This window comes from Halichondria panicea, chromosome 6 (assembly GCF_963675165.1).
Source record: "Halichondria panicea chromosome 6, odHalPani1.1, whole genome shotgun sequence".
Lineage (NCBI taxonomy): Eukaryota > Metazoa > Porifera > Demospongiae > Suberitida > Halichondriidae > Halichondria > Halichondria panicea.
Window position 1 is genome coordinate 2,340,090 of NC_087382.1, and position 22,752 is coordinate 2,362,841.

Consider the following 22,752-nt stretch of genomic DNA (forward strand, 5'->3'; position numbering starts at 1 on the left):
ATTTTGGGTGCCTTTTCGCTTAGCGATGGAACTCAAGCAAACTTGTCGTTTAGGATATAATTGTTTTTGCACTTTAAATTTTATATCTTTTAATACAAAAAATGTGTCCAGAAATACTTTAGTTCCGGAGATATTTGATGTTACACATATTTTTTTCGATCATCACCCCCATTTTTTCACCTAAAACGATTTCTCACTACAACAACTTTTGAGGAAATATTTTTGAATAATGTTGTAGCTTATTCGTTCACCTATAAAATGGTATCAGCATAATTTCTTAGAAATGTTCCAATCTTGAGATATACAACTACTCACCCTATTGTGGTATTTACTCTCTAAACTGCCTCTATTATTTTACCTATTCTTATATTATACTGTACATGTACACCTGTTCTGATGTGTTCAATGAAAGTATTATTATTAGACTACTTTACTCACAGATATACTTTACTCTACCTTTTCTTGAACTGAGGCGACCCTTTGAGATTGTTGCCAATAATAGTGCGCATGTGCAATAACTAGATAAATAACACCACAGCTAATCCTCTCCATTTTACATGAGAAGTGGTTACTACCTCATCATATTTGAAGCTGTGTTATTTACATGAGAAGTGGTTACTACCTCATCATATTTGAAGCTGTGTTATTTTGCTGAGGTGTAGATCTAGACTAGAGCTATGAAACTAAAAGCAAGTTTCTCTACCTTGTTATTTTTAATGTTTATCAGCAAAAGTCTTGCTCAAGGCGATATCACCCCTAGTCACAGTAGACAAGGCGCAGGCAGCAATGAGATTACCTTCAACTGTGAGTCCTTTGGAAATGTGATTACGATTGGAGTGGTCAGTCTCCATGCTGATGGTTCGAGTGATACTGAAATATCTATGGATACAAACACACACACAAAGACATTCACTGTAACTCCATCAGATGAGAAGGCTGCTTATTGTGAAGTTGGTGGTGTGTCTACAGATTTAATATATTTTGGAGGTGAGCAGATAATTACTTATTATTATTACATGGCTATGAGTGTAAAAACCCTTGACTACAATCTACTACCGGGGCCAATAAACAGCTTGTGGTGCTGCATATAGAAAAATTAGCATAATTATATAGAAACCACTTGCTGCATAGATATGATAATTTTGTAGTTTTGTTCTGTTTTTGGTGGCTGGAATAGTCTTATTCGTTTAAGCATAGATAAACGAAAGCAATGCCCAGAACTTTTGGATGAGGCTAGTTGCGTTTAATGAGCAAAATGGGGTGTGTGCACTCAACTGGCCAGTAAATATTTTTATATAGCTTATAGTATTATGGCAAGCTGTGCTCTTGAGGAGACACCAGATACACTTAGACATAGGCTATTAATCTTTTAGAGCTACTTATGCAAAGTGATGAGGAAGTGAGCTCCAAAGGGGGGGGGGGGGTATCAGTACTCTCTACAAGCCATAACAGGTCTGTTCCCAAGTCCTTCAAATGCCATCTCTTCGATCACACAATACAGATAAAGATACTTGTGTTCCACTTTCTAATACCTAACCTGTGCCTTAGAGCACTTTAAACTAGATTACCATAATAATTATTATATAGTAAGAGGAAGAGAGGTACGAAACTTTGTGGACATTGGACAACATTCCATGGTGCTGCCACTACTTCACTGCATTTGAGCTGGGAAATATGTTTTGTTCCATGCAGTTACAAACATAGGGTATTTCTGTAAAACCTACATGACTGTATAAAATCATTTCATATTGGAGATAGAGGTGCAACTTACAATTTGTTTTTTTTCACACAAATCACACAGAATAAAGAAAGCTCTGCACTAACATAGCAGCTGGGTGTATATGAGTGTCGGGTGTATATATGGCCCGCTACGAGAAAACTAAGCAGATATAGGGATCAGTGTGTATACTAGCTTCTTGAGCGCTTCCAACCAGAGGGTGTGACGTCACACACTGCATTTACCTGGCACCACGTGGGGCGTTGCCTATCCCTCTCTTTCGTATCTATGGGTTAAGAGCCTAGAATTTTGATTGCTTTTTGAACGCCCACTATAATTACTTCCGGTATAGCTTCCGCAGTAAAATTGTGCTGAACTGACACACCCTTTTACATTGAAGCAAGAGAGTAAGAGTGTTGAAGTACTAATTTGTTACATTAGCAACACTTCCCAGCGCACATGCTGATTGTGCAGTTCCTAGCTGATACAGGCAGTGCTACAAATCACAGACCATAGTTACTGAAGAACACTTTAACAGTTTACTCAACAGCACTATAATTAATTGAATAGTGAAAACAGTGATGATGCACATTAAAGTTAATGTTTACTTACAGCAGTTCACTCTTATCTACCTGTATGTATATCTTTATACAGCATCACCTATTCTGAAATCAACTGTAAAAAGACTTCTTGCGATTGTTGGAAGTGAACTTCCACTAGAATGTCCTTATGAACTAGGCACAGCAAGTGATCATATTGACCCCTACCATCATATCTGGGTTAATACTGACGATGCAATCCCAGGAGAGTTTAGTCGAATGCTGACTATTTCTATTACAAGGCAGTCACGTGATGTCACTACTTATATATGTGCTCTGAGGATGCAGGAATGCAGTGCATGTGCACGAGTGGTCGAGTATCCTCCTTTGAATAGACCACAATTTCAAATTACTAAAGTTGGTAAGTTCATATGCTTATGTATAATGATGAATGAATCATTATGTACAATAATCACTGCAGTTCCACTTTTACTTGATGTTGCCCTTGTTACTCAAACCGTGTCCACTGGTTCTTCTGTCACTTTTGAGTGTGCTGCTGAGGGAACGAGTATAGAGATTATATGGCTGTATGATGGAAATACCTACACTGCTGACGATGCAAATGTAACCACCTCCCGCATAGACTCGGCTTATGTTCGGAGCATATTAGAATTATCATCCCCTTCCAGCAGTGGAAGTGTTATTTGCATTGTTCGTCAATCGTTTGATGGTACCATTTCGCTGAACAACAACGACTTTAACAACAATTTACCAGAAATGATCACAAGCTCTACTGCAGAGCTCACAGTAATACCAGGTATTATATAAGTGTGGGCCCTGTATAGGGTTCTTGGCTCAAGGGGTGAAGAGTACTAAACAAGATGGGTTAGTTGTTTTATGGTTGATATTGGCATGGTCCGAGTGCATGAGGTAACACTATACTTCTCTTTTTAACTCGCATCACTACAGGGGTACAGGTACAGCTGCATGGGGATAAATACTACAATTTACCAACTATATATAGTTTGGGTTTGTTTTATAAATTCAACAACTGAATGGTTACGGTCTTTTTAATTTTGGAGTAAAACCTATTTTACCACACTATATACTGCACAGCTTAATGTAATAACCTCTACTATATGCCTACTTATAATGTAGGGATCTTATCCCAAGGGTGGGTATAACGGTAGCAGCTGTACCATGCAGTGTCTGTGTTTTTGTGTGCCAGGAATTGGTTATTTGAAATTTCAAGTGCAATTTTCAATATCCCATGTATATATATATACATGCAGTATACTTGTTCATGCAGCTATATTATCCCACAGCACAATGCCCCCCTCTGCCAGAGATAGCCAATGGAATGATCTCCTACTCTCCTGACAACACTTCTGATTATAACATCGGAACTGTGGCCTCCTACAGCTGTAACCCAGGTTATGAGCTCAGGGGAGGAAATGTGATAAGGACTTGTGTGGATGCTGGTGATGATAGAGGCGGTGTATTTAGTGGACAGGCTCCAACTTGCAAACGTAAGCAAGGAAATGCATGACTTTGTACATGCATGCAGTAAATTTGTTCATGCCAGAATATTATGAGACGAAACTCTTACAATGATGTACGATTGGCACTATACTTTTGTAGCTTTTTAGCACTTTTCACATATTTATACCAATGTTTACAGGCAACTGCACTGTACCTGTTGAACCTACTAATGGAACTATAACAGCTACCCTGGTTGATGGTACCACAGTGGACTATGATAGTTTGAGCAATACAGTGTTGGAGGGAACTGTGCTGACTTACCAATGTGACAATGAGCTCACACTGTTTGGGTCAGTGAATATCACATGCACGAGTGGTGGAGAATGGAGCTCTGATCCTAACCTGGTAGAATGCTCTCAAACTGGTAAGTGTAAATGTCTGCATAGCTATACTGTATATATAGCCGCTATATAATAATTATCAATGTAATTGAGCCTTCTATAATAACCACAGGGTTTGTATAGGGACTATAGACACGTGGCTTGTATTACATCACTGTATGTACAATTGTGACTATAACTATACACACATGATTATGCCTCGGTGTTCATGCGCAAGCGAGGTATACGGTAGTGTGTTTGTGTATCTGTGTGTGTGTCTGTCTGTCTGTCTGCATGTGTAGACTGCTACAGCTGCTCAAGGATCAATGAACTGTAAGTAAGAGTTTCTACAGGCTTCTATAGTCATGTTTTCTTGGATTTTAATTCGTGGATTTGCAACATAATGCTTCATTCTTGAGTTATGTCTACTTTTGCTTACTTAGAATGTCATTGCAGCCTTTTCAGAATAGTGCGTAGCAAAACTTGTCCATGGAGTGTTGCTACTCTACTTAGTAGTTAGCTCTGCACTACAACGCTAGCTATTGGTAGCTGCAAGAGTGAGAAGAGAGCTGCAAGGCTCTGCTGATGCTAGTTGGGTGTGGCCCCACCCTGGACGCGAACGTAGGGTTGGGCAACCACTGCAGTGACAGGTTTGTTCCTGCTGCAGAAAATTTGCAGCCCAATCAGATTGCAGAGTTCAAGTGTGAAGGCGTGGCTCATTAATGAACGAGTCAGTAACTAGTCATTCTCTTTAGTTAAATCAAAATGCAACAATTGTAGACAAGCCAGCTTGATCCAGGACCACGCCAGGTCAGTTAGAGCTAGTGGTATGCAAAAAGTGACTCCTGCAATAGCATTCTAACTGAGCTTTGCGGTTACCACCCACTTAGAATTAATCATATTTATGCTTAGCCACACCCTAAAGCTAAATACCCGTGGAACAAACCTGACATTGCAGTGGTACCCAACCCTACGTTCGCGTCTGGGGTGGGGCCACGCCCAACTATGCTGATGCAGCCATTCATTTTAGACTTGAACTTTTAATCAATCGTTTTTAACAACAATCATGGTCGATCATTACCCACTCGTTGAGTTTCTCTGTGCATGCTCTGTGATTCTGCATGCAGCAAAATAATAATGTTCATCATGATAATTATAATGTGTGTATAAAAGCTAGCTATTAGAGCTATAGCTTGACACCTCCACTGAGGCATCAGCACCCGCGGTGCTTTCATTATAACAGTCTTGCTCTTGAACCTTCATTTCAGGTACGCCTCTAAATGTGAGCGTTGTAATTGGAACCATTGCGGCCATTATTATCATTATTTCATTGAGTTGGATTATAGTTTGTGTTTGGATATACAAACAAAGAAAACGGTTGAGAACACAACAACGTGCAACTGACAGTGCCCTGAGGTGAAATATGCTTATGCAGTAATGAGATGCACTGATTGTAATATATAATTTCATGGCCCAACTGGTAATGGACTTTCCCTCTCTAGATATGATCTTGCAGCATTACCTGCTAATACCATCCGACCATTTTATTCATTATCAACGTTATTCGATGACACGAATGAATCTACCTTGAGTTCAACTCCCGAAGAGGTGATAGCTTCTCACAACACAGAGGATCAGTGTCCATTAGAGTCACCACCACCAGAAATTGTACCCCGATTTCCAACAGTTGTTCATACAGCTCAAGTGTCTACTACCGATGGACAGCACTCTTCCATATCAGAACCACCTACTGATATTAAAGAATCAAAAGAAGAATCCACCGCAAACGAAACTTCAACTGGCACAGGAACAGCTTCCACTGCTGGGACAAGTGTTGAAGAGGTTTCAAGTGCTATAGCCAATGCTTGTACGTTACATGTCAAATGCATGTAACATAGTTATAGTGTATATATATGCAAGATTAATGGCTCAATAGTGCTTAAATATGCCTCTTAAATCAAGACATTCTTTTTCTGAGCAATTCTTTAGCAAATCTCTGTAAAGATTCATGATTTGCATGTATGTATTGTATTACTTCTTCACTGACCACAACAGTACGGGTATGTATAGTCACATGATCACTCTGTGTCCATCCAGGGTCCCTGATACTTGGTAATGTGATGAAGCTACCTGATCTACCAGAATCTCTAAAGATACCAGGATCTCAGCTGAAACTGAGCAGTGGTCCCATTGGACAAGGTGAGAGAAATTACTGACATAATGTCTTATATTGTAGATGTACAGTTTGTATAGCGCATGATCCAGCACTGTTTAAATGAATGTAAATTCAGGGGAAACTGGAATGGTGTACAGAGGTCTACTAATGAATTGGAAAGATGAGCCATTGCAAGCTGTAGCCGTGAAGACATTGAAAGGTAGCAACATTCTTACACAACCAGCTTGGGTGTATACATGTATAGCTATCGAGTATCACTGATGTCTGATTTTTAGGTTTGTTTTCCTCTATGGATATTCAATTTCTGATGAGTGAGATTATCAAGATGAAGGATTTCAACCACCCTCACGTCATGCCCCTGATTGGAGTGTGTTTAGATGCTGGACCAGGTGTTTCCATGGTGATGCCACATATGACCAATGGGAGTGTACTGGATTATTTGAAAAAGGAGAGAAGTGGTTTAAAATTGACTGATAATTGCAGCAAAGAAAAGGTCAGACACTTGACTATTTTTCTAACAATTTGTAAAGTACATTTCGTGCACAGTACATATAATCCATTCTCACACTATACACACACACACACACACAGGCACCGAGTGTCAGGAAGCTGTTGTTGAGAATGTGTCATCAGATTGCCCTAGGAATGGAATATCTCTCTCAACAAAGATTCATTCATCGAGACTTGGCAGCACGGAACTGCATGTATGCTTACATATACTAATTGCTGTACGTTTATACATTATTACTGCAACCGTCTGTTCAGGTTGGACTCGAGTGGTGATGTCAGAGTTGGTGACTTTGGACTGGCTGAGGACGTCTACAGCACTGGATATTTTAGACAGAATGAATGAGCTGATATCAAGCTGCCCTACAAGTGGATGGCATTGGAAAGTCTAAACGATGCCATCTTCACTGAGAAAACAGATGTGGTGCGTTTCAACTAGCTCTTAATAAAATAATACAATACCCCCTGCAGTGGTCATACGAAGTGACTATGTGGGAGGTCTTCAGTGGCGATCAGATTCCCTATCCTGGAGTAGACGTCAGGACTCTTGTCAAGTTCCTACAGAGAGGAAGCCGATTAGACGCTCCCGTTAACACTGCTTGTACTGCTGAAATGTGAGGGATACTTGTGCATGCAAGCATTGAGTGATCATAACTTGATATGAATGGCCAATTTCAAAACTGAAAGATGCGTTTGTAGTTTTTAGGGAGAGAGGTCCTATAATTATGTGCTTAGCTATATTAACTTTATACCAGAGCTATTCTTGTTCCACATCACTCCAGCTCAGCGGTGATGCAGAGATGCTGGCTGGAGGATTCTAAAGAGAGGCCATCCTTCACTGACCTGTCTTCAATAATGGACGCCATGCTCTCCTCTGTGTCTGACTATGCTGAACTGAACATGGAGCTCCCTCATAATAGCCAAGACCCCATAGGTGATCAATAGCTGTATCTGTAACTGTACTGTTGGTACAATGTATGTATCTCTAACATGAAGTAATGAGATCATAACAACCAATACCCCATAGTCTCCATAGCATGAATGTGTTGGACCCCTGCATGTGTTAGTGGGCCACCCTCTATAATACAGCCACTGTGACAGTAACTGCATGGTATCACTTGTATGAAAATCACTGAACAATAATGTTGTATATTTTGCAGACATGAGTGGATACGATGATTTAAACGAGTCACTCAGGAACAGAGCAACTAGGACCAACCCTTATAAGCTCTCAACAATAGTTTAATCATGTGTTTCTATCGTAGCAGTTTTTATTGACATACATAACTTTACTTGAATTTGTGCAAATGAACTTTATTATGTTCACAGCTCTCAGGCTTAGCAGAACTGTTAGTATATCCGTGCCTGCAGACACACTGTTAGTATCCGTGCCTGCTGACACACTGTTAGTATCCGTGCCTGCTGACACACTGTTAGCATCCGTGCCTGCTGACACACTGTTAGCATCCGTGCCTGCTGGCACACTGTTAGCATCCGTGCCTGCTGGCACACTGTTAGCATCCGTGCCTGCTGGCACACTGTTAGCATCCGTGCCTGCTGACACACTGTTAGCATCCGTGCCTGCTGACACACTGTTAGCATCCGTGCCTGCTGACACACTGTTAGCATCCGTGCCTGCTGACACACTGTTAGCATCCGCCGTGCCTGCTGGCACACTGTTAGCATCCGCCGTGCCTGCTGACACACTGTTAGTATCCGTGCCTGCAGGTTAATAAGAGATAAAGTTATTGTACTTGTAGCGGCTATAAATTCAAAGTTTATATACCTGCTAATAATATTGTTGTACTTTCATTATCTGTGATGGTTGTCATAGTCGTCTCCACAGTTGATAATTCTATGGTGAACAGTTGTTTAATATGGTCATCTCATGTATATGCAACATCCAGTATAATTATAGATTTACAGTACAATAGACTCTCGTTAATCAGGCCACCCTCCGAGACACTCACAGTACGTGCAGCTTGGCCGGGATAGCGAGTTGGCGCATTTCAGAAAATAACCTCGGCTAAAAACGACCCTACCTCAAATCTAATGACTAATTTTGCGTAATCTATACATGGGAGCCTTGTATTACATCCATTTGCTTAGTTACTGCATGTATATCAATTATTGCGATAAACCGAAGGCCACAACATTTCAAAGTTCTATAGCTATACAATTATATACACTTGATTCTTGACAACAGTCATAGACTCCAGTAACTTGTAGTACACTCCTGCCACAGATTATAGCTTTTAGTAGATGGACTATAGGTATACATGAGATCTATATATATATATATATATTATATATCAGTTATAGAATGAACTATAGCTATAGCTTATATAAATTATACTGACTTGTTTTACATGTGCATCTCACCTGTATACACAATGGTATCAGCACTGACAGGGCAAACATCGTTGCTACAGAGTAGAGGACTGTTGACTCCATTATACATGCATGTCATCTCTCAAAACCTCTGTGCACATGCGCATGTGCACCCATATCATATTGCCAGTTTGATGTGCGGATGTAGACTAGGCTTAAACTGAAGAAGACACACACATGATGAAGCAGCCCTGGAGCAGCCTACACACAGTATTCCTCTGCAGTTGTTGTTTCCTACTTTTTTATGGCAACAGTGATGGTATGTGTAGTTATAATAATTATTATACGCACTCAAAGTCTATATACAGTGCTATAGATCTATGATTGAGCTAGTGCATGTATTAAAGCTAACATATGTTTTATCTATCTCTGCAGCTGTTCTCATCTCCAACGCTACCGTGGTATGTCCTAACAATACGATTATCTTCACTTGCTCTCTGCCGGGTGACACTGTCACATGGGAAGTGTATACACCACCTGGGTTTGGCATTGCTGAAAATACATTAAGACTAGTCGTGTCAGAAGCTCAACCAACTACAACATCAGCTGACCTTAGATTAGAAGGAGCTGTCACTGATTTCAGTGGAGGAGTGATTACAGCTACTCTAACTAGTATATCTCTCGGATATGGTGACACAGTATATAACATGACAAGACACAAGTGTCTAGATATCCTGACTATCACCAGGCCGAGTAAGATAATTTAAACTCTGCATGGATTATAATATTATTATTGATTGTAGATCGACCTTTTGCTCCTAGCAGCCTAACGTGGACAGCCGACATTGTCCCATCCAACTACTCCACAATCACCCTGACTTGGGACCATATCCCTCAACAGAATGCTTCTGTCAGTTATGTCATCACTATCTCGACTATCTCGCCATCCCCTCCATTTGGGTCACTATTTATTGTGGAAACCACCTTCGTAGTCATCAATGTTTCTTACAACGCTCAATACAATGTGGCAGTCAGAGCTCAAGGTTGTGCTAGTTCAAGTTATGCTGCACTGGCTGTGATATCAGTAGGTAATTGTTCAAATTGTCTCTTTTCTGGGTACCTGATCCTAATTCTCTAGTGTGTGCACCTCCCGGTAAGTAAAGTGAGTGTGCTTACTTTACTATATGATCACAATTACTCGGCACTATCTCCATACCACCATGCACACACCTTTGTTAGCTTGCATGTTTATGACCATCAATTAATGTTAATATTAACAGGATGTTTAACACTTAGTTTGAAGAAAATGATTGTTAGTTTAGCTCTAAATCAACTCCCCACTCCACGTTTTGTTTCAAACCCATTTATGAAGAATGATATTTTGATTATGCATGCCGCTTTGGTGGTGATTGATAACATGTCAAATTAAGACATCATGCAATAAATCATTTCTTAATTGTTGCAACATCAATCCAATGTTTTTGAGCAGTCTATAATTATAGTAACAATAGTGAGTGATCTATTCGGGTAAGAACTCACAAGTGTTTTTACTCTTGATTCTCTTACAGCTAACGGTGGTGGCACCGGACTTGAGACCATTATCATTGGAGTCAGCGTTCCCATTATTATTTTGTTGCTGTTATATTGTTGGATTATGGTTGGTTTTGGAATCTACAAACGAAGAAAACGGTTGAGAAAACAACGACTTGCAACTACTGTATTGAGGTATTTAAGCTGTTATACTGTGTAGTGTGAGTATGCAAAAACACTCGGTTAATGTGTATCCATGCATAATACATTGAAACTATGGTAACCTTCAATGGTTGTTACTATCTTTCTGTCTAGGCATGATCTTGCAGCATTACCTGCCAACTCTTCCAATCCCTTACTGTTCAATGGTGGCACAATGGAATCTACCCTGAGTTCAGATCAGCATCCATTACAGTCAGAAACTACGCCCTGGTGCTATAGAACTAGTCGTATATTTCAAGTGTCCTTCACCGATGATCATCACTCTATATCAGAACCACCTATTGCTATCGATGATGTAAGAAAAGAATTCACCACTGTGAACAGCACAGAGTTACTGCCGGAGACAGTACCTCGATTTCCAACAACTGACCCTACAGCTCAAGTGTCTACTACCGATGGACATTACTCTTCCATATCAGAACCACCTACTGATATTAAAGAATCAAGAGAAGAATCCATTGCAAACGAAACTTCTACTGGCAGAGGAACAGCTTCCACTGCTGGGAGAAGTGTTGAAGAGGTTTCAAGTGCTATAGCCAATGCTTGTACATTATACTAACAAGTTGGTACACAGCTTTTACCAGTAGAAATGGCCCAAATGTTGCAATTGCTTGGCCTCTCAAGTCAGAGCATACTCTGATATTGTATTCCTAATCCGTAAAAGTTCACAATTGGGATCTGCATTATACAATACAAGTATTGGTATCTTCTTTGCTAACCTATAGCTGTACGGTACGGCTTAGCCACATGATCACTCTGTGTCCGTGCAGGGTCACTGATACTTGGTAATGTGATGAAGCTGCCTGGTCTACCAGAATCTCTAAAGATACCAGGATCTCAGCTGAAACTGAGCAGTGATCCCATTGGACAAGGTGAGAGAAAATACACTTTTTGTACATGCACACTGTGTATGGCATGTACATTGAGTATTTTTATTGTACGTAATTTTTCAAACATTGTTTCCAGGGGAAACTGGAATGGTGTACAAAGGTTTACTGATGAACTGGAAAGAGAAGCCATTGCAAGCTGTGGCCGTGAAGACATTGAAAGGTAGCGACATTCTTATGCAACCAGCTATATAATTATGCCTCTGTGTGCATGCGCAAGCGAGGTATATGGTAGTGTGTTTGTGTGTGTAGACTGCTACAGCTGCTCAAGGATGAATCAAGTGCAAGTATAAGACCTGTTTCTATAGGTTTCTAGTCATGTTTTCTTGGATTTTTAATTCGTGGATTTGCAAAATAATGCTTCGTTCTCGAGTTATCCCTAGTTTTGCTTACTTGGAATGCCATTGCAAGCCTTTTCAGAAGAGCACGTAGCCAAACTTGTTTACCGAGTGTTGCTTCTCTACTTAGTAGTTAGTTCTGCACTAAAGAGTGAGAAGAGAGCTGCAAGGCTCTGCTGATGGCAGCCATTAATTTTAGACTTGAACTTCTGGCATCGATCGTTTTTAACAACAATGATGGTCGATCAATACCCATTCTTTGAGTTTGCATGCAGCAAACTGCAAAAATTAATGTTCATCATGACAGTGGCGTATCCAGACAGGTTCCATGGGTTCCCCCCTTTCACACAAGAACACACTGCATGGAGATCAACTTACTATAGCTAGCAATTCAGCTTAAATGATGGTGATCTGTAGTTACTAGGCTGATTTCATGCAATTGATATGTGGGCAGGGCTCTCTAATGCGCATGCTCATTGCTTATAGGAAAAGTGATGACCTATTTTTTAATTAACCGACCTCCCTTTCAACATTCCTGCATCGCCACTGCATGACTCTGTATACATGTAGTAGCTTTATGTTATGTAGCTTTGGCATCTCCACTGAGGCATCAGCACCCATGGTGCTTTCATTATACTATAATGTATATCAAGGGCTATATAATTATTACATGTATATAATGGAAAAAATCAAATTGGTACAATAACTAGGTTTGTTTTCCTCTTCCGATATTCAATTTCTGATGAGTGAGATTATCAAGATGAAGGATTTCAACCACCCTCACGTCATGCCCCTGATTGGAGTGTGTCTAGATACCGGACCCGGTGTTTCCATGGTGATGCCGCATATGACCAATGGGAGTGTACTGGATTATTTGAAAAAGGAGAGAAATGGTTTAAAATTGACTAATAATTGCAGTAAAGAAAAGGTCAGCAAAAATTTCCCTTTCCATACCAACAATTTGCAAAGTACGTTTTGTGCTCAGTATACTCACACTACACACATGCAGGTACGGAGTGTCAGGAAGCTGTTGTTGAGAATGTGGTATCAAATTGCCCTAGGAATGGAATATCTCTCTCAGCAAAGATTCATTCATCGAGACTTGGCAGCACGGAACTGCATGTACGCTTACAAAGTAGATATATATAGTGTAACACCAGTGGCGTATGAAGGGGGGGGGCTTCCAGGGGCTGGGGCCCCCCCATATTTTCTAGTAGCTATTATTAAAAAAACTGTACCTATATATTTAGCTTAGCCTAGCTACTTGATTTTGCGTAAGAATTCCCCCTTACTCAGCACAACTAGTGATGGTAAGCGCTAGCGGGGGACTATTCTCAGTCACTGTATATTACAGCTAAGAACAGTTCACTCAGACTGCAACCCTTTGTTCAGGTTGGACTCTAGTGGTGATGTCAGAGTTGGTGACTTTGGACTGGCCGAGGATGTCTACAGCACCGGATATTTTAGACAGAATGAACTAGCTGATATCAAGCTGCCCTACAAGTGGATGGCATTGGAAAGTCTAAACGATGCCATCTTCACTGAGAAAACAGATGTGGTGCGTTTCAACTAGCTCTTAGTAAAATAATACAATACCCCCTGCAGTGGTCATACGGAGTGACTATGTGGGAGGTCTTCAGTGGTGGTCAGATTCCCTATCCTGGAGTAGACGTCAGAACTCTTGTCAAGTTCCTACAGAGAGGAAGCCGATTGGACGCTCCCGTTAACACTGCCTGTACTACAGAAATGTGAGTCAGTTTGTGGGATAAGCGTGCATGCAATCATTGAGGGCTTGTTACTGAGTGGCCAATTTCAAAACTTCATGAAAGATAAGTTTTGTAGATTTTAGAAAGGTCAATAATTATGTGTTATTCATAATAATCATGTCTCTGATCTTAAAGATTGTTCTACATCACTCCAGCTCAGCAGTGATGCAGAGATGCTGGCTGGAGGATTCTAAAGAGAGACCATCCTTCACTGACCTGTCTTCCATAATGGACGCCATGCTCTCCTCTGTGTCTGACTATGAACTGAACATGAAGCTCCCTCATAATAGCCAAGACCCCCCCATAGGTGATCAATGGCTGTATCTGTAACTGCACTGTTGGTACAATGTATGTATCTCTAATATGATGTAATGAGATCGTATATAGCAGTAATATACCCCAAAGTGTCCATAGCATGAATACGTGTTAGTGGACCACCTATGGCCATTATTGTTACCAAAGGCAACTGTGCAAAAATATTACTGGTTACTGCGAAATATTAATGTTTTGCTTTTTTTGCAGACATGAGTGGATACGACGATTTAAACGAGGCACTAAGGAACAGAGCGACAAGAACTGACCAATAGCCAGCATTGTAAAATCATGATGAAATTGTGATTATGTATTGGCATTGATTTCACTTGAACTTTTTCAGCAATACGGTACATAATTTTTACAGACTAAGCTAATTTCTATACTTATATAATTATCATGTGTTCAAAGTCAAAGTTCCAAACTATAATTATACAAGTTTCTTAAGGTAGCTCCTCTGGTACACGATAGTATGTGAGACTATTGGCTTCAATATTCCAATCAGCCAAGCAAATATTGCTGAGTATACTTGACAGAGTGCCTTTATACGCAGAATGGCCATTCTCCTATAGGTATCAGCTGCACCGTGGTCGGAGATAACTTCAAATATACGAAGATTCACAACTACATCATCATTAGCTCCCTTGGGAAGTTGCTCGGGCTGATAGTTGCCATAGGTGATTGGGATCGTGATGGTCATGTTAATTACAATGTTAGTGCCTTCATGACTATACCATCACATCAAGTTTCATCCGTGGGCATGACAGCATGCAGTAGGCATTTGTTGATGCAATGGTTAAAGGTTTGTGGGTACTGTGTGTGGGTGGGGTGTTGCAGTACAGATCGCCAATAATAGTGCGCATGTAGGACCAGAAAGCCAGAAATCGGAAAAAGCGGAAGTGAAGAGTAAATGAGTGGGCGTAGCAGGGCAATGCATTCCAAGGTTAACCTTTGATTTTGCACAGAGATATATCCTCTTGCCTGATCACTCTACTAGTCTATGTAAGTAAGTAGAAAGCTGGCCAGCCTAGTTTTAAGTAGACTCTCCATTGTCTGCAGTATAGACTTATAGCTAGCTACTAGCACATGTCTGCAGTAGACTCTAGCTAGCTACATGCACAATGACTGAATTAATTTTGTCTGTACACTGAGCTAGATTTAGTATGAATTTAACATTATCATTTTTAATTCAGCCAGTCACCTAACTCCTACTTATACTCCCCAATTTATTGTCCATAGAGCCAAATAACTTCTGCAGAGGTTATTTGGCTCTATACTGAAACACGCCGAGCCACTTTTCTGACTTTCTGAGAGCCATGATTCGAGAACGGGAACTGGAATAATTATGTTCAGTCCTGATATAATATAGACAAGCACGTATCAGCCAATAAGTATGTTGAAATACTCAAGTTACTTTAATCGACTGGAACTTGCTAAGAAGCTTTTCTGACTTTCCGAGAGCACTGATTCGTTAACAGGAACCCTGAAAATAACATATTCAGTGCTGGTCTATAGACATGCATGCAGATATCAGCCAGTATGTTGATATAATTATACTCTTCTGAGGTTACTTCAATCGACTGGAACTTGCTGAGAAACTTTTCTGACTTTCCGAGAGCAGTGGTTCGTTAACGGGAACCCAGAAAAATAACATATTCAGTGCTGGTCTAGACATGCATGCAGATATCATGCAGCCAGTATTTGATATAATTATACTCAAGTTTACAATTCTGAGGTTACTTTAATCGACTGGAACTTGCTGAGCAAGAACTAGCTGAGAAACTTTTCAGACTTTCCGAGAGCAGTGCTTCGTAAACGGAAACCCAGAAAGTATATTTAGTGCTGGTTTTAGACCAGCAGGTATCAACCAATACGTTGATACACTCTTCTCGGGTTAATTTAATCGACTGGGAACTTACTGAGCAACTTTTTAGACTTTCCAAGAGCATGCAGTGATTCGTAAACGGAACTTGACCCTGAAAATGTTCAGTATACTGTTCTTAGACAAGCATGTATCAACTAATACCTATAATTATAATTATACCCAAGTTTACAATTCTGAGGTTACTTTAATTGACTAGAACTTATTGACTTTCCAAGAGCAGTGATTCGTAAACAGAAACCCTGAAAATTAATTTTGGAAACACCCCTTAATAATAACATTATAAGGTAAATTCTATACCAGGATCCAACACAGTAATGATACACAAACAATCTTCATTATATAGTCAAGTCCTGTTGTGTATAATTATATTATAGTCTACAGCTATACAATATAGATGTAGGTATATGGATAAGCAGGACGATATCATGAAGTAGGCAGATGATGCTGCAATACTAGAGATTGAAGAAGATATGAGAGTGAGCGAGGAATACTCATAATGTGCTGAATCAGAGGTATACAGGCATATATAGTTACAACATAAACTGTCGATGTGTACAATGTGTTAATTACGTAATGGTTATGCTACGTTTATAGTTTTAGTTTTGTGGTAATACGTGCCAGGCCAGTTTCTTAAAATAATCGTCCCCATATTGGAAGGCAAGCATATCCCTACCAACGATCGGAGCGCCCCAATGATAAAGGCTTACTACCATACACATATACCGTGACAATCTGTCAGTGGGTGAAATTGAAACCCATTAACCAACCAGAAAGAAAAGCGCATGTGTTACGTACAGAAGAAAAAGGATGCCATTGAAGGGAGATTAAAAAGAAATTCGAGCATTAGAGGTGCAAAAATAATTATATCAATAGTTCCTGACTCAACCAGAAATCAAATTAAAGGAAGATTTGAGAAAACCATGCTTTAATAATTACGTCCAATGCAGTGCAATCCTTAGCATCAAGTTCTAATGAGCATGATAGACTATCCTGCATGTAGACATATAATTTAGGTACAATTGCAAGTGGATAATGTCTTGCGCATTGATGTCTTTTCGGAGTATCTCATTTTGCACAAAGCAACAAAGCAATCAGCAGTTGCGTCTCCAGATTTTTTTTGCTGATTTTCAATTTTTGTTGATTTTGGATTTCTGGTTCGGCTTGAGTGTGAAAGACGTTCTGAGTTGTGTGTGTCACTATGACGCTGAAAGTGAAAATTATTCGAAGCAGTGCTATATAATTATACTGAGACATCTCAATCCCAGCTAGGGCAAGGTAACTGCATGCATAAATTGTTTTATGCTGTAATAATTAACAATGTGCATTCTATATATATAATTATATAGATCTGCTATAACTGCAATGCTGTTTAATTTAGGAACCAATAGATTCTGTGAGGTCAGTTGGTATCTGTACACATTGATGGTGTCCTGCATGCATGTGTCCTATGAGCATTATTTATAGAAGAATAGAGTTTGATAATGTCTTCGTTCTTGATGTAATCTGCTGAAGATGTCATGATCAGGTCATTTATGCATATTATATGGGAACATGCAGATAAAAAATTTCAGTAGTTTTAAGCATCTAATAGTGTCATACAATTTGTCTCACTTTTTTCAAAACTCAGCTAGTGTATTTAAATAATTATATAGGGCATACTCTTTCAAACTGGAAAAGCTCTGTTACCTATACTGTGTGCATGCATGTGAATAGCATTACACACTATTGGTGAACTGATAATTATATGAAAATTATGGCTGAGTGCATGTTATACATGTATACCCATGGCTATAACTATGCCATGGTATTATGTGAGATACCGTATATACGTATTGTGCTAGAAATAATATAGTTACTATATCATTAATATAGCACTATATACGTTAACGGCAAGAGTATATATAAATAATATAAGAAGAGAAGAGTGTCGAACTACCAATACCTCTATACACAAAACTGTGCACAAAGTAACGTGATATCCTGTCAATTGCGCAAGCTTGCGCACACATTACGCAACGCACAGAATTTGTTAGCAGTGAGTAAAGAGTGGAAGTGAAGAGGATCAACCCGACTATTGTCTCTATTTATGATTTTTGTGAAAAGATCGTCTTCTATCAGTGTGCAGTGAGCAGCTCTGAACGTTGAATGCAAACGGATATAGCTAGAATCAGATGTCATTGTACATGCACCCCTAAAAACGTCACGGTTAACATTTTCTAGGAGATTACTAGTAAGTTTACAGTATACTTCATCACGTGCGCGAGTCATGTTACTTTGTGTATGATGCCGCTGAGTAAAAATTGTAATGGACAAACACATAACATTATAGGCAGATTGTTAACACTAGCTATAGTTCTGGTAAGTTCTTATGCATGCAGTTCACGATACATCTGTTACAAGGGCATAGGTATAGTGGGTTTAGAGAACAGCTTCTTGGGGTTGGCTGCTAGAGTTTTTGCTATAGGTTTGTGTCATAATCAATTTTAGGATCAGGGATTGGTTTTGTAATTGCAGTTCCTCTAGTTTGCATAGCTTGATAGTAGTGTATATTTCCTTAATCCATGCAAGTTTTTAACGTTATGTCTTATTCCTTGGTGAACCAGTTAAGGACGCTGTTGTGGCCGTTGCATGTCTGTATATACAATAGCTGATGTTGTCTGTTTTTAGTTCTATATGAATAGGCAGTTTTAACATAATTATTGGGAGGGTTAGGGAGATGATTGGGTGGAAGTACTGCTGAAGTTATAATTATAGCTTGAATTGTAAAAAAAAGGTTACTTGTGGATCAAATAGGCGGATTATAACTATATAGTTGGCTGTGAGAGAGAATAAAACTAAGAAGTGGTCGTCGGAGTACAGTTATATATGGTTGATCCACTATACCGGCCTCTCTTGGTGTATCTGTTAAAATATATAAATCTAGAATATTGCCCTATATATGTGTGAGGGAGGCTATCAGTTGGATAATTAAGTTTCAACGACACAACATTATTTTAACAGCCCCGGCCATATTAATTAAAGCCTGTCTGGTATGTACGTTGTATTATTATCTTGCTTTGTATGTCTACGGAATAGTCCATGCATAATGCTTATTATGAACTTGATGCTATAATTATATAAGGATTGCTTGAATGCATTGGATGGTTTATTCTCAAATCTTCCTTTGATTTTCTGGTTGAGTCGAGAACTATTAATATAATTATTTTTGCACCTCATCTTCGCTAATGCCAGAACACTTCATGGAATCTCTTTCTTTGACAGACTTTTCGTCAATGGTTGAAACACCTGTGGCTTGGTGTATTTAATTATAATTATGGTGTAAACAAATTATTGACATAATTATTCATTTTACATACTGACAGATTAATTGTCACGGTATGGTCACGGTACGGCCACGACAGTAGTAAGTCTTTTTTATTGGGGCGCTCCAATCTTTGGTAGAGATATAATTATGCTTGCCTTCTATAAAATGTAAGCAACATAAATTACTGTGTCAGGAAGTGCTTTGGATGCACCAGAATCACCTGCGGGGGGCTTCAGCCTCACCCCCATTTTCCTATCGCCTATATAATTATATAGGCCGGCCTTGCATTACAGCTATATAGGACATATAATTATATCTAGAGACGATGGTGTACAATCTACAAGCTTAACTATAGCGATTATCATCTACTTGCAATGTAGTTTATGTTGTAACTATATACGCCTGTATTTATCCAGTGAGAGTTTTCCTCACTCTCTCTCATAACTGTCTTTCAATCGCAGCATTATCACTGCCTACTTCATTGTCACTGCTCGTCCATATACCTATTGTATATAGGACTGGTGTAGACTACGTATATATACACTGCCAGGACTAAGGATTGTTTGTGTATACTGTTTTGCATGGATCCTGGTATAGAATTTAGTCTACACCCATGACACACTATATTATATCAAATTATCAAGACAATACACAGTAATACATCTATTCAAGCAAAACCTATAGTAATTAGCTGCTGACAACACACTATATATAGATGCATGCATGGTCATGCAACAAACCAGGTACACACCAGTCTATCAGCCCAGCAAAATGAAATTATATAGTATAGAGTCTACATATATATAGTCCGTACACTTTGATTCAATCTCTATAGCCAGAACTCAATATAGTTTCTCATGATTGAATCTTCTGTCACGAACTTACTCAAAAGGCTATCTTTGCACTGAGCCGTGAATAATAATCTTGCATCTAGTGAAATATTGTAATCAACATTTGAATTACTGCCCATGGAACGTCAAGAGTCGTTCTATAGTTGAGTAAAATAACAATAACTGAAGGTATGGATGGACTGACTGCCTGCATTGCTTGTCCCAGAAATGCTTTTTATGAATTACAGTTGAATCACTACTCATGGAAAGTCTGAAAAGTTGCTCCAGGATCGAAGTTCCATGCAGTCGATTAAAGTATAGCCTCAGAATTGTAAACTTAGGTATATCAACATAATTATTGGCTGATACCTGCTTGTCTATAGACCAGCACTAAATATATTTTCTGGGTTTCCGTTTACGAAGCACAGCTCTCGGAAAGTCAGAAAAGTTGCTTAGCAAGTTCCAGTCGATTAAAGTAACCTCAGAATTGTAAACTTGAGTATATATCAACATACTGGCTGATATCTGCATGCATGTCTATAGACCAGCACTGAATATGTTATTTTTCTGGATTCCCGTTAACGAACCACTGCATGCTCTCGAAAAGTCAGAAAAGTTGCTTAGCAAGTTTCAGTCGATTAAAGTAACCTCAGAATTGTAAACTTGAGTATATATCAACATACTGGCTGATATCTGCATGCATGTCTATAGACCAGCACTGAATATGTTATTTTTCTGGATTCCCGTTAACGAACCACTGCTCTCGGAAAGTCAGAAAAGTTGCTCAGCAAGTTCCAGTCGATTAATTAAAGTAACCTCAGAATTGTAAACTTGAGTATATATCAACATACTGGCTGATATCTGCATGCATGCATGTCTAGACCAGCACTGAATATATTATTTTTCAGGGTTCCCGTTAACGAACCACTGCTCTCGGAAAGTCAGAAAAGTTGCTCAGCAAGTTCCAGTCGATTCAAATAACCTCAGAAGAGTATATATCAACATACTAGCTGATATCTGCATGCATGTCTAGACCAGCACTGAATATATTATTTTTCAGGGTTCCCGTTAACGAACCACTGTTCTCGGAAAGTCAGAAAAGTTGCTCAGCAAGTTCCAGTCGATTAAAGTAACCTCAGAATTGTAAACTTGAGTATATATCAACATACTGGCTGATATCTGCATGCATGTCTAGACCAGCACTGAATATATTATTTTTCAGGGTTCCCGTTTAACGAACCACTGCTCTCGGAAAGTCAGAAAAGTTGCTCAGCAAGTTCCAGTCGATTAAAGTAACCTCAGAATTGTATATATCAACATACTGGCTGATATCTGCATGCATGTCTATAGACCAGCACTGCATGAATATGTTATTTTTCTGGGTTCCCGTTAACGAACCACTGTGGAAAGTCAGAAAAGTTGCTCAGCAAGTTCCAGTCGATTAAAGTAACCTCAGAATTGTAAACTTGAGTATATATCAACATATTGGCTGATGTCTGCATGCATGTCTAGACCAGCACTGAATATGTTATTTTTCTGGGTTCCCGTTAACGAACCACTGCTCTCGGAAAGTCAGAAAAGTTGCTCAGCAAGTTCCAGTCGATTAAAGTAACTTGAGTATATCAACATAACTTATTGGCTGATATACTTAATTGCTTGTGTATAGACCAGGATTGAACATAATTATTCCAGTTCCCGTTCTATAATCATGGCTGTCAGAAAGTCAGAAAAGTGGCTCGGCGTGTTTCAGTATAGAGCCAAATAACCTCTGCAGAAGTTATTTGGCTCTATGGACAATAAATTGGGGAGTATAAGTAGGAGTTAGGTGACTGGCTGAATTAAAAATGATAATGTTAAATTCATAGTTTGGGTCAGTGAATATCACATGCATGGGTGATGGAAAATGGAGCTCTGATCCTGACCTGGTAGGATGCTTTCAAACAGGTATGTGTAAATGTAGCTTTAAGTGAAATACTGTAACTAATTTTATATAATTATAGTCACATGTATAATAATTATATCAATTGCACGCAAGTTACTTATTAAACTCTGGCATGACTATTATGAGCTTGTCTGCCCTTGCATATATGCATGTATAGTAATAGTGTGTGTTTTAATGCTCAATTCACCACGGTGTGCACTTTTACTATGTATAGCTAATAAATAAGTGCTCAGTATAATTAAGATTCTACCAATCGTAAATACACTGTCTGCCTTAGAAATATCTACTGTGGCAGATAATGGAAGTACAACGATATTAGCAGGTTTAGCCACTACAATTGCAATATTTTATCTCTTAATCTGCAGGCACGGATGCTAACAGTGTGTCAGCAGGCACGGATGCTAACAGTGTGTCAGCAGGCACGGATGCTAACAGTGTGTCAGCAGGCACGGATGCTAACAGTGTGTCAGCAGGCACGGATACTAACAGTGTGTCAGCAGGCACGGATGCTAACAGTGTGTCGAGCGTTCATGCACGTCCGATACTGAGTACTGTCTACATAGCAGTTTGTATTTCCATGTTGAAAGTATTTTGATTTGCTGTG

At 39.3% G+C, this 22,752-nt stretch overlaps 3 protein-coding genes across 4 annotated transcripts in view; all 3 read left to right on the forward strand.

Annotated features, from left to right (window-relative positions):
* The first annotated feature begins 297 nt into the window (after nt 1-297).
* LOC135337904 (uncharacterized) overlaps nt 298-22,752 on the forward strand; it is a 42,254-nt gene continuing 19,799 nt past the window's right edge. The window contains exons 1-15 of one of the 2 annotated variants that reach the window (XM_064533924.1): nt 298-987; nt 2,372-2,677; nt 2,738-3,073; nt 3,582-3,785; nt 3,938-4,162; nt 5,387-5,534; nt 5,621-5,985; nt 6,216-6,317; nt 6,410-6,493; nt 6,570-6,787; nt 6,886-6,998; nt 7,060-7,225; nt 7,273-7,415; nt 7,584-7,735; nt 7,962-8,125. In XM_064533924.1, the coding sequence (XP_064389994.1) occupies nt 678-987; nt 2,372-2,677; nt 2,738-3,073; nt 3,582-3,785; nt 3,938-4,162; nt 5,387-5,534; nt 5,621-5,985; nt 6,216-6,317; nt 6,410-6,493; nt 6,570-6,787; nt 6,886-6,998; nt 7,060-7,147 (2,499 nt within the window). In that variant the 5' untranslated portion in view covers nt 298-677 and the 3' untranslated portion in view covers nt 7,148-7,225; nt 7,273-7,415; nt 7,584-7,735; nt 7,962-8,125. Of the gene's footprint in view, nt 988-2,371; nt 2,678-2,737; nt 3,074-3,581; nt 3,786-3,937; nt 4,163-5,386; nt 5,535-5,620; nt 5,986-6,215; nt 6,318-6,409; nt 6,494-6,569; nt 6,788-6,885; nt 6,999-7,059; nt 7,226-7,272; nt 7,416-7,583; nt 7,736-7,961; nt 8,126-22,752 lie in introns of those variants that run through there. The other variant, XM_064533923.1, reaches the window with a different exon arrangement.
* Nucleotides 7,175-11,966, forward strand: LOC135337191 (uncharacterized). The gene is made up of 9 exons (XM_064533090.1): nt 7,175-7,225; nt 7,273-7,415; nt 7,584-7,735; nt 8,131-8,529; nt 9,568-9,885; nt 9,936-10,175; nt 11,157-11,429; nt 11,655-11,756; nt 11,851-11,966. Exons 1-9 carry the CDS (start codon nt 7,175-7,177, stop codon nt 11,964-11,966), a joined length of 1,794 nt encoding a protein of 597 aa, XP_064389160.1.
* Nucleotides 13,139-22,743, forward strand: LOC135337192 (fibroblast growth factor receptor-like). The gene is made up of 5 exons (XM_064533091.1): nt 13,139-13,231; nt 13,502-13,667; nt 13,715-13,857; nt 14,031-14,182; nt 22,514-22,743. Exons 1-5 carry the CDS (start codon nt 13,149-13,151, stop codon nt 22,741-22,743), a joined length of 774 nt encoding a protein of 257 aa, XP_064389161.1. The 5' UTR covers nt 13,139-13,148.

Bases quoted from the DNA above. Each gene is read 5' to 3' on its own strand.
- LOC135337191 (XM_064533090.1), top strand. From the start codon at position 7,175: ATGGCATTGGAAAGTCTAAACGATGCCATCTTCACTGAGAAAACAGAT. The intron at 8,530-9,567 runs GTTAATAAGAGA...CTATCTCTGCAG, and splicing joins GTTAGTATCCGTGCCTGCAG to CTGTTCTCATCTCCAACGCT. The intron at 10,176-11,156 runs GTTGTGCTAGTT...ACTCTATATCAG, and splicing joins TGTGGCAGTCAGAGCTCAAG to AACCACCTATTGCTATCGAT.
- LOC135337192 (XM_064533091.1), top strand. From the start codon at position 13,149: ATGTGGTATCAAATTGCCCTAGGAATGGAATATCTCTCTCAGCAAAGA. The intron at 13,668-13,714 runs GTGCGTTTCAAC...TACCCCCTGCAG, and splicing joins TCACTGAGAAAACAGATGTG to TGGTCATACGGAGTGACTAT. The intron at 13,858-14,030 runs GTGAGTCAGTTT...ACATCACTCCAG, and splicing joins ACTGCCTGTACTACAGAAAT to CTCAGCAGTGATGCAGAGAT.